The sequence below is a fragment of the Mastomys coucha genome, unplaced genomic scaffold (genome assembly GCF_008632895.1).
Source record: "Mastomys coucha isolate ucsf_1 unplaced genomic scaffold, UCSF_Mcou_1 pScaffold21, whole genome shotgun sequence".
NCBI classification, from domain to species: domain Eukaryota; kingdom Metazoa; phylum Chordata; class Mammalia; order Rodentia; family Muridae; genus Mastomys; species Mastomys coucha.
In genome coordinates this window covers 2,034,971-2,045,750 of record NW_022196904.1, presented here as the reverse complement: position 1 = coordinate 2,045,750, position 10,780 = coordinate 2,034,971, and the positions used below count along the sequence as shown (strand labels likewise).

The window sequence follows — 10,780 nt, the reverse complement described above, 5'->3', positions numbered from 1 at the left end:
GGCTTTTCTGTGTAGTACTGGCTATTCTGGAATTCACGTTGTAGACAAAGCTGGTATCGAACTCAGAATTATGCCTGACTCTGCCTCCTGAGTACTGGAACTAAACATCAGTTTGTGATGATTCCTGGAACTAAACATCAGCGCCACCATACCCGGCTGTTGTTTTGGTTGACAGGCTCTCACCATGTAGTCCCGGCTAGTCTCGAACTGGCAATCCTCTTGTTTCAGCCTTCCTAGAACTAGGTATACAGGAAGTATCACCTCTGCCGGATCGCTCTGGATGGAGTGGATCGTACCATGAACTTTTCACTAGCCAAAGTTGAGCCTCTAGCTCTGGCCATTCTTCACCCTTCTTCTGGGTTAGAAGCCGAGCTCTCAACCAAGGCTCTCCCTCTGTGGATTTTCATTGGTCATACCCTCTGTCTCTCCGCCTTCTCGAGCTTCTACAGACGAATCGAGTTAAAAGGGTGGAGTAGAACAGGAGTGAGGCGAACGCCGATTGGATGGCTCGGCGCGGGAGGGCAGACCCGCGGCTGGGACTACGTGTCCACAAAGGGCAAAAAGGAGACCCAGAACGCATTCCGTGGGAATCCAGCGGAAAAAGGTCGCGGGACTTCTTGGAAAAGGGGGCCGAACTCGAACCTGGGACCTTCGAGTAAGTCCCATTCTCTACTTGCTGGCTGTTTGCAAACCCACCATCCCGCCGTTCAGACAGGGAAACAGAAGCTTTGCAGGGTGTCAGGTCCGGGGTTGGAATGGCATTCCAGTTGGTCTCAGCATAGATCCGCGGGGAGGGTCTCCAACCCTCTCTAGAGCCAACTTTTGCATCGGCCCCGCGAGTGAGCTAACCCTGGAGGAAAAAGAGGCCCAGAGAGGAAGTGAAACTCACCCAGGGTCACACAGCCTGGAATTCCTAGTTCTCACAATTACATGCTCCTCTATATCCCTCTCCCCAAAGCATCCTGAATCCTCTCCCTGCTGTGTCCCCAGTCCATCTCGATCAAATCTGGCGAACTGAGCCTGGGTGTCATGAATGCCAGGCAAATCAAGTGCTCTCTACCACTGAACTACAACCCCCTTGTTTTTTAAACATATATACTACAGGTGGTATACAGCACTTCCTTCACACTGAGCCTCCCAGAAATGGGTTCCCAAGCCAAGAGCCCAGCCCTTGGGGAATAAGCCTTAAAAACGTAGGAGGATAGAAAAGGGGGCCGAATAGACATGGTTCAGCAGGTGAGAACTGGTTTCTCTTGCAGAGGACCTGGGTTTGGTACCCAGCATCCAGACGGTGGTTTACAACCATCTTTAACTCTGGTTCCAGGGGGTCTGACTACCTCTTCCAGCCTCCACGGGCACTACATGCATGTGGTTATGCAGTGGCTCCCCGGGCGGTGGTGGCGCACGCCTTTACTCCCAGCACAAGAAAGGAAGAGGCAGGTGGATTTCTGAGTTTGAGGCCAGCCTGGTCTACAGAGTGAGTTCCAGGACAGCCAGGGCTATACAGAGAAACCCTGACTGGAAACCAAACAAACAAAAAAGAGCAGTGCCTCCTTTTCCAAAGGTCCTGAGTTCAATTCCCAACAACCACACGATGGCTCACAACCATCTGTAATGGGATCTGATGCCCTTTCTGGCATGCAGGCATACAAATAGACAGAGCACTCATATATAGAGAATAGATAAATAAATATTTTTTAAAAAACTAAAAGTAAGCCGGACAGTGGTGGCCCACACCTTTAATCTCAGCATTTGGGAGGCAGAGGCAGGTGGATTTCTGAGTTCAAGGCCAGCCTGGTCTACAGAGTGAGTTCCAGGACAGTCAGGGCTATACAGAGAAACCCTGTCTCGAAAAACCAAAAAAAAAAAAAAAACCCAACCAACCAACCAACCAAACAAAAACAACCAAAAACAACAACAATGACAAAAAGTAAACCTGAGAGAAATGACTCCTTCCTTTGTCTCTGACCTCCACATGTGCACCATAGCATGGATAATCCCCTTCCAAACAGAAACTAAATAAATTAATAGAAATTTTTAAGAAAAAAAAAATCTACATTTGTCGTTCAGGGAGCGCAGATGGGCGTTTTCCATACCATGCTTCAGCTTTTCATTTCATTTCCCTTGTGCACTTTTCGTCTGTGTTGGAGACCTCCCATGCAGTTGTACTTGGCTACAAAGAATCTGTACTTAGTGAGAACTTGGCCTGCTGCAGGTTTTGTAATCTCAGCTACTCCTTCCGGAAGCCTCAGCAGGAAAATTGCAAGTTGAATTCCAGGTCCCCTTGGGCAATTTTGCAAGATTTCGTCTCAAAGTAAACAGTGTTGAATCTGGTCTCCGGTACTGCATGAATAATTTGTGTGTTTATAAATTCTTGTACTAGGTGTGGAGGCTAGAGGAGCAGTTCTAGGTCATCCCAAAGCACATAGTGGAAATCTTTTTTTTTAAAGATTTATTTTATTTGTTTTATGTGTATGAGTACACTGTAGCAGTACAGATGGCCGTGAGCCATCATGTTTTTGGCTGCTGGGGATTGAACTCAGGACCTTTGCCGGCTCTGCTCACTCCGGACACGCTTGCTCTGCCGTAATTCACTGTAGCTGTCTTCAGATGCACCAGAAGAGGGCGTCAGATCTCTTTACGGGTGGTTGTGAGCCACCATGTGGTTGCTCGGATTTGAACTCAGGACCTTAAGAAGAGCAGTCAGTGCTCTTATCCGCTGAGCCATCTTTCAAGCCCAGTGGAAATCTTAAAAAAATAAAAAATAAATAAGAAAGAAAGAAAGGAAAGAAGAAAGAAAGGAAGGAAGGAAAGGAAGGAAAGAAGAAAGAAAGGAAGGAAGAAAGGAAGGTAGGTATGTAATCACAGCCCAGTGACTCCATGCCAGGATTTAAACAGCTCAGACAGGAGGGTTGGTGTGAGTCCCTGGCCGGCCTTGACTCTGTGAGAAGCTATCTGCTGTACACAGTGGTTGAGAGTGGTTATGATGCCATGGGTCATTATACATTAGTCTCTATCGTGTAAGGCATCGTGGGTCACCAGGCAGTCAGGCTACAAATGTCGGTAGTCTAACTGGCTACATTTGAGAATGTTCATATTTGGAATGTGTGGCCCTTTGTCACTAGAGCCCTGTCAAAGAGTCTTGTGATTAGTAATAACCTGGTCCCTGTCAGATAAATACTTAGGGACAGATTTCTGCACCAAAGGGGTTGTGTGTGCCTGTCATTCTGAGGATGGTGACCATGCAGTTCAGTATCCGATGCCTGTCAGGCTATGAGACATTCTGAGCCTAGTTTGGACCCTCTGGAGCTCCCTGTTGCCTTCAGCAAATTGATGGGTCTTTGTGATCCTCCATGTGTCTCTCTAGCTCATCCATCCCTTGGAAATGTCTCTTGGTGCCTGGGTGTCCCTTGTGCTCAGAACCAGAAGACAGCCCCGGGAGTGAGAAGGGATCCTCTGAGCACTGGGTAGATTGCTCAACAGGTTAAGTATTTGCCACTCAAGCCTGAGAAGTAAGGTTTGGTCCCTTGACACCCATGTACAGCATGTCACTGTAATCCCAGTGGTCATACTGGGACATGCATAGAAATGGGAGCCTCCCCAGAAGTTTCCTGGCCAGCTAGCTTGGCTTGTACAGCAGCAGAAAACGGGCAACTTTATCTCAGTGTGGAAGGTTCCTGCCAACACCTGAGGCTGGGCTCTGATTTCCACAAGTGCCTGCATGTATATGCTCCCACTTACACACACACACACACACACACACATACACACACACACACACACACACACACACACACACACACACACACACACACACGGGTGAGGGAGGAACACAGGCACTCCCTGGCCCTCCAGGAAATGGGGAACAGGGGCCTTGAGGTGGTACATGACTGGGCTGAGGCTAAGGGGGGATCTAGAGGCTTGTGGTCATGTGAGCAGGGCTTGTACCTCAGTTTTCAGGTGTGGGAGAAGACATTGGGTCAAAGGGGAGTAGCTGTCAGTTTTGAACCCCATCCCACAGGCTGTTTTTCTTAGCTGTTGACTTTACTGCAAAGCTTGTATTCATTCTTCACTGGACAATCTGTTACACATTATGCAATCTTAAATTTCTTGTTGGTTAGCTTTTTTGAGGCAAGATCGCTATGCAGTCCTGGCTGGCCTCTAACTCTTGGCACGCCACCCTGATAAGCCTCCAAAGTGCTGGGATTATAAGCATGCTCATCATGCCCAACATATTTATTCTAATTTTATAGCTCTTCCTTCCTTCTTTCCTTTCTTTTTTTTTTTTTTTTTTTTTTTTTTGAGACAGGGTTTCTCTGTGTAACAGTAGCTCTGGCTGTCCTGGAACTCACTTTAAAGATCAGGCTGGCCTCAAACTCACAGACATCCTCCTGCCTCCGCCTCCGCATTACTGTGATTAAAGGTGTGCCAGCACTCCCTGCTTCAGTTTTTTGAAAGAAGAGGGAAGCTGGGTCCAGTGCCCACATGGTGGCTAATAGCTCTCTGTCAGTCCAGCTCCAGGTAGTTTGACACTCTCTTCTGGCCTCTCTCACCATGACATCCATGTGTTTCACAGAGATACATGCAGGCAATAAACACAGAGTAAGACCAATAAACATAAAATAAAAAAAAAAAATCTTAGAAATCAAAAACAAAGAGTGGAGTAAGCGTGGTGGTACACACTGGGTTAAGCAGGACCATTGAATGAAGAAGGAGACACTGCAGGATGGACTTAGGCTTCTGAGCCTCAGGGGGACCAGCCTCTCAAGGGCCAAAGCCTGCACCACTTTGCAGAGCTTCTTTCTTGTTACACAAAGGGCACCTTTAGCAGGTCAGTTTGTGCATGCCAAAACCTCTTACTGATCTAGGTGCTGTCTGAAGGAACCATGACCTAAGCTAGTCTCAGCCATAAGAGACTTCCTGGTTTGACAGGTATGTCTCTGGACTAAGTTGTGCAAGGCTCTGAGAATCCTTCAACGAAACAACTCTTGGATAACAACCACTGACTGTTTACAAAAGGTTACTTCAAAGCCTAGGTGCCATCACCCTGGGATTGATGGAAAATGCAATGGCTCTGCTAAAATTCTGCTTCAACACACCTTTGATGTCAGTACTCTGGGAGGCAGAGTCTGAGTTTGAGCCCAGGCTGGTCTACAGAGCGAGTTCCAGGACCAGAGATAAAACAAAACGAAAAACAAAAACAAAAACCCTATCTCAAAAAAAAAACTTGTTAATCACAATATGACTAGTAACACAGGATGACTGAGCTTCAGATCCTCCCGCCTCCACTTTGAGTTCTAAGGTTCCAAGCTTGTGCCACGACACGCAGTTTCTCTGATGCTGGTCATGGAACCTAGATGTTTGTGCATGCAATTTACCAGCTAAGCTACATCTCCAGCCCCGCCCCACCAAAAGTGAGAGGACGGCTACTCCCCTCCTGAGTTTTTCCAATCTTGAGACCTGAGATGTATGCCCTATCTCCTGGCCTCAGACAAGTCAGGTTCCATTTCAGGAACCTTCAGAGAGAAAGGGGTTGGGGAGACTGTGTGTGTGTGTGTGTGTGTGTGTGTGTGTGTGTGTGGTGTGTAAGTGGGGTTGTGCACATCCATGGTACACCTGTGGAGATTAAAGGACAACCTCAGATGTTGGCCTGCCTCTGAGACAGGGCCTCTTGTCTTCCCTGGTTGCCATTCACCAGAGAAGGCTGCTTAGACATGGGTTAAAGCCAATAGAAAGTCTTTATTAACTGGCCAGTGACTATACTGTGTACTCGAGATCCCAGTGTGGCCCTAAGCCTTTCTCATGATGAGTGTTTTAAGCACAAAACCGGTGTCCTGGGTTAACACACTTCAGTTAACAAAAACAGCTGCCCAGAAGCAGAAGGGCATAGACTAAAAAGGAAGGTTATTAGCCGGGTGGTGGTGGCACACACCTTTAATTCCAGCACTTAGGAGACAGGGGCAGGTGGATCTCTGAGTTCGAGGCCAGCCTGGTCTACAGAGTGAGTTCCAGGACAGCCAGGGATACACAGAGAAACCCTGTCTCAAAAAAAAAAAAAAAAAAAAAAAGGAAGGTTATTACATTTAGATACCTTCCCAGACCTTTAATGGATTAGGTCTTTGTTTTAGTTTTGGCTGGTGGTGTCATTCTACATGCTGATCTTTACAGCCTGAATGGCACTTCCATCATGGAGTCAGTTGTGCCCTGTGACAATCCCCAGTGATTCTCATCCTGTTTTAGTTTAAGATGCAAGGCCTCAATGTTAATCCAACCAGATGAGAATTAAAGGCCCACCCAATGCTGATAGCAGAGTGACTAACCCGAGAACCAAGAGAACAGAGACCAATTATTTCTCCATTCATGGAAAAAAAACATTTCCTTTAATTATTCCTGATCAATTAGCCTAGAAACAACAGATTTCTTCCAAAGCCATACACAGGGTTTTTTATTTTTTTGTTTTTTTGTTTTTGTTTTTTTTTTTTGGTTGTTATTGCTATTGCTGCTGCTGCTGCTGTTTTATTTTGTGTTTATCATGAGAAATCTAAGCCTTTCCAATTTTGTAGGGCCATTTTTGTAAGGGAACCTAACTTTTTTTTTTTTAATTCAGAAACTGAAAGTTTTAACACCTCTAAGTCCTGATCAACCTCTGTTCTTAGTTTGAAAAATATTGTAAGAGGCATGTTGAGTCAAACCACTAGTACATGCCCGCCAAGTGGTCTCAGAGGCCCAGTAAGATTATTGTTATCCATATGAATTAACCCATAAGGCACAATAGCAGGGATCAGAATAAGGGGGCATGCCTAGGTTAAAGGTTTCAGGTAACTTCTTATAAGTCCTCTAATGTTAATTTAGGCTGCCCCCAGTCTCAGAGTTTTGTCTGGGAATAGGTTGACAGTCTGGTTCGTTTCTTTTTCTTTTTCTTTTTTTTTAAAGATTTATTTATTTATTATATGTAAGTACACTGTAGCTGTCTTCAGACGCACCAGACAAGGGCATCAGATCTCATTATGGGTGGTTGTGAGCCACCATGTGGTTGCTGGGATTTGAACTCATGACCTTCCGAAGAACAGTCGGTGCTCTTCCCCGCTGAGCCATCTCACCAGCCCATGTCTGGTTCATTTCTATCCCTATGTAGTACAGAGTCTGGGAGTCTAAGCAAAACCAGCAATCCTGGCCAATTTCTGGCTGGGAATGATCCCTTAGGAGTCCTTCTTGTGGCATAGTCTGATTCCTGAGGTTTTTCAGGAAGCCTCAGTTTCACAAACTCAATTTTTACACTGGAAACTCCCCCCTTGTGCCTGGGAACTAGGGAGCCCAGCTGCAGGGCATGCTTAGAAATGTAACTCTGCATTCCTTTCTAAAAAAAATAAACCCCATATTTTCTCTTCCTCCAGTACAACAAGACATTTAAAGTGGGCATCAGTGTACAAAGCCCAAGATGAATATGATTTGCTGATTTATGGACACATTAGCTAATACTTGCTTATGTCTGGCTTTCTTAGTTCCTAAGTCCAGGTAGAGGACCATGGGGGTTGGACCATAACCCCCATTCATAGGAAACACAAGTTTCAGGAGGAGGTAGAGGGAGGGAGTGGAATGATCTAGGGCCCTACAAAACCTTAACCTCAGTGTGTCCATAGTCTGGAGGCAGTCCGCTTGGGAGCAGCATCTGTGGCTTCAGCCTTCTTGATCTGGGTGTGGTGGATCCACAGCTTAATGCCAGCTACTTTCGCTGCCTTCTGGTATGAGTGGAGAGAATTGGCTTGTCGGATCCTTTCCAGGTTGGTTTCAGCACTCCTTTGGCTATTCACTTGACCCAGATGGTCCACCCACCACTGGACTCCAACACAGGGAAACTGGTGGTGGACTGACTTAGAGGTCATCTGGGCCTCTCAGATAATTCAGTGAATAGCCTGAATCCCTGGAGTCCCCATAGTGACTTGAAAAAGGAATGGTTAGAAAGTTCTGCCAACTGCTGGTCTCTGAGCTTGGGAAGCAGTGGGGGAGCTCTTCCAAACATAATCTCTCCCCGGGGGTACAGTGGGCCCAAAGCAAAGCAAGGGAAGGAGGTCTGTCCATCCTCCTCTGATCTCTAATGAGAGTTTTGTTAAGTTTTTATTCTTTTTTTTTTCTTTCTTATATCTGTCTATCTACCTACCTGCCTGCCTGCCTGCCTATCTACCTGCCCAGAACTCTGAGATCTATACACACAATGAAGTTTTCAATCTACACCTAAAGCTTTAGATTTGTTGAGAGGTTTGGTCTATGAAATCCAGGCCATTGTCGGACCCTGTTGCTAGGGGGAGGCCAAATACAGGGACTAGTTCCTGAGGGAGCTTTTTAGCTACTATTTGAGCAGTTTCAGTCAGGTTGGGAAGGCTTCTATCCACCCTGGAAAGGTACCCTTCCCCAGCAGGCTGGATCTTGGCAAAGCCAGTTCTCCCAGAGTCTGCCGGGGTGTTGGTCTCTCATTTGGACTCCTTCCTGGGTAAGGGTTCTCCGATTTGGACTCATTTGAGCACAAACCTGGCCTCTAGCTGACACATCCATGCTAGGCTATCCAGTCTAGGTCTAATACACCCACAGTCTGAGAAACTCAGAAAATTTTGTGGCCCCCCAGGTGTAGCCTGGGCAAGATTAGTTCCCAACAGTCCTGCCGGTTGTTTCTGAATGAACATTTTCCCTGGTGTTTTCTGTCAACTTGTGGGTTTGAGCTGTCCATTTCTTCTTTATCGTGGAGTAGAAGGCTGTACCGGGTTGTGGCATGCCATCAGAATATCAGTAGGCCTCACTGGTCTTAGGGCCCATTGCCAGACAGCCAGGTCAGCAGCCCAGCCGTGGAAGACAGCAGTTTATAGGAGAAGCCCAAGCGGCTATAGGAGGGCCAAGTTTGGTTTTTTGTTTTGTTTTGTTTTGTTTCAATATCCTTTTTTTCCAGTGGTGAGAAGCCCTCTTTCGATAGCGATCATGCTGTGGCGTGCCCAGTAGTAAAAGCACATTAACTGACAATCCATGTATATGGTGGTGGGTTTTTCTTTTTCTCCTATCTGAGAGCCTGGGTCAGATCAATCATTTCTGTTCTCTGAGTTAAGATACCCGGCTTGGGTCCAAATCATTTCAGTTACAGTAACTCCTGCAGCTCCCACGCACCTGGTTTTACCTTTCATCTCCTGACATCGATGGCGGAACACCTGCATCAGCGGGCAATAGGGCAGCCAAATTGATGACTTTGAGTTTCTCAAACCAGACTCGAGAATGGGCCAGGAGTAGGACCTGGTACTGGGTCACACTGTCGTTAGGCAGCCAGCATTCTGGTGTTCCTGAGAGGAGGGCCTCAACTATGCCATGGGTGCTGTGAATAATACGTCTGTCTTAACCCATAGTTAACCTGTTTGCTTTCTTTTATTAAGCAAGCAGTAGCTGCTGCAGCTCTTAAAAAGTTGGCCCATCCTGTGGCTGCAGGATCCAGTTGTTTAGACATGTATGGCACAGGGTATTTCCGTGGCCCCAAAGTTTGGGTTAAAACCCCTTTTGTCTTTTGTCTAGTCTCAGTCCAGATTAGGGACTTACTGCCCTTCTCCCTTTCTGCTCCTGTATAGAGAGAAGACTTGCTATTTCCACAAACTCTGGTATCCAAAGGTACCAATACCCAGCTGCATTTAGGAAATCTTGAACCTGTCTCTTGGTCCTTATGGTTGGGATCTGAAGGACAGTAGCCACCCTACTCTGAGACAGGCTCCTTTTGCCTCTCTCAGCTGGCCGCCAAGATAGGCAGCCTCTGAAGTCCAAAGCTGGGCTTTCTTAGCCCACATTCTGTAGCCCAAGGTCTGTAACTCTGGCTACAGTCCCTCGGTGGCCCTTTTGTATTCTACTTTTCTGGGAAACCTGACAGAAGGGCAGGAAGTCTGAATGTAGTATCTTTAAATCCCGGGGCAACCTGGTCTTAAGTATATTGCCCGCTGTCACTTCCCACTGAGTCTGTCCATTTGAAAGCAAAGTGGATTGAGTCACCTCTGCCAAGTTGTAGGCTGAAGAAACACATCTTTCAGGTCAAAGAGTGTACACCTGTTTCAAGGAAGAATCAGAGGTCCCAGATTTCTTCACAGGCAGGAGAGATGTGAGCCAGGGTGACTGGCAGGGCTCCAGGATGCCTGTGTCTTCAAGCCAAGCAATATGGACTGCAACTTCCCCTTTTGTTTCTAAAGTCATTGGGTATTGTTTAATCATGAAGGATGTAGCTGAACTAGTTAGTTGAACAATTATAGGAGCTTGGGATTGGACCAGTCCTGTGGGGTTGGCTTCTGCCCATACCCCTGGGAGTCTCTGTTGCCAGTCTGAAAGATTTTCCAACTGTATCTCTTGACCGGAGGCAGAACTTTCAGTGAGGAGATATCCTTCTGACAGATGGTAAGTCACTAAAGCTGTAAGTGTGATTTCGTCTCATCGTCAGAGGAGGTGACAGTGGCTTTCGTCTATGTAGAAGGTCTCGTCCTAATCAGTTTTCCGTTGTTAAACACCTTTGAGCTACCTCCAGAAACTGGGACCTGCTTATATCTTTATTTTTTTTAACTTTTATAACTTTTTTTTTTTTTAGTATCTGAGGCCAACTGGGTGACAAAGGAAACTGACAAAGGAAACTTTTTAGCAGCTGTCTTTAATCTTTCTAAAGAGTACTTAGTGCTGGGCAGTGGTGGTGCATGCCTTTGGTCCCAACACTTGGGAGGCAGAGGCAGGCAGATTTCTGAGTTCGAGACCAGCCTGGTCTACAGAGTGAGTTCCA

At 46.5% G+C, this 10,780-nt stretch overlaps 1 protein-coding gene across 6 annotated transcripts in view; it reads left to right on the top strand.

Annotated features, from left to right (window-relative positions):
• The first annotated feature begins 501 nt into the window (after window positions 1-501).
• Window positions 502-10,780, top strand: part of LOC116101569 (isochorismatase domain-containing protein 2B) — a 21,407-nt gene continuing 11,128 nt past the window's right edge. For 2 of the 6 annotated variants that reach the window (XM_031385179.1, XM_031385175.1), the window contains exon 1: window positions 10,252-10,407. In XM_031385179.1, coding sequence (XP_031241039.1) covers window positions 10,405-10,407 — 3 coding nt within the window. In that variant the 5' untranslated portion in view covers window positions 10,252-10,404. Of the gene's footprint in view, window positions 656-2,824; window positions 2,851-7,640; window positions 7,782-10,251; window positions 10,408-10,780 lie in introns of those variants that run through there. The other 4 variants (XM_031385177.1, XM_031385176.1, XM_031385180.1 and 1 more) reach the window with 4 other exon arrangements.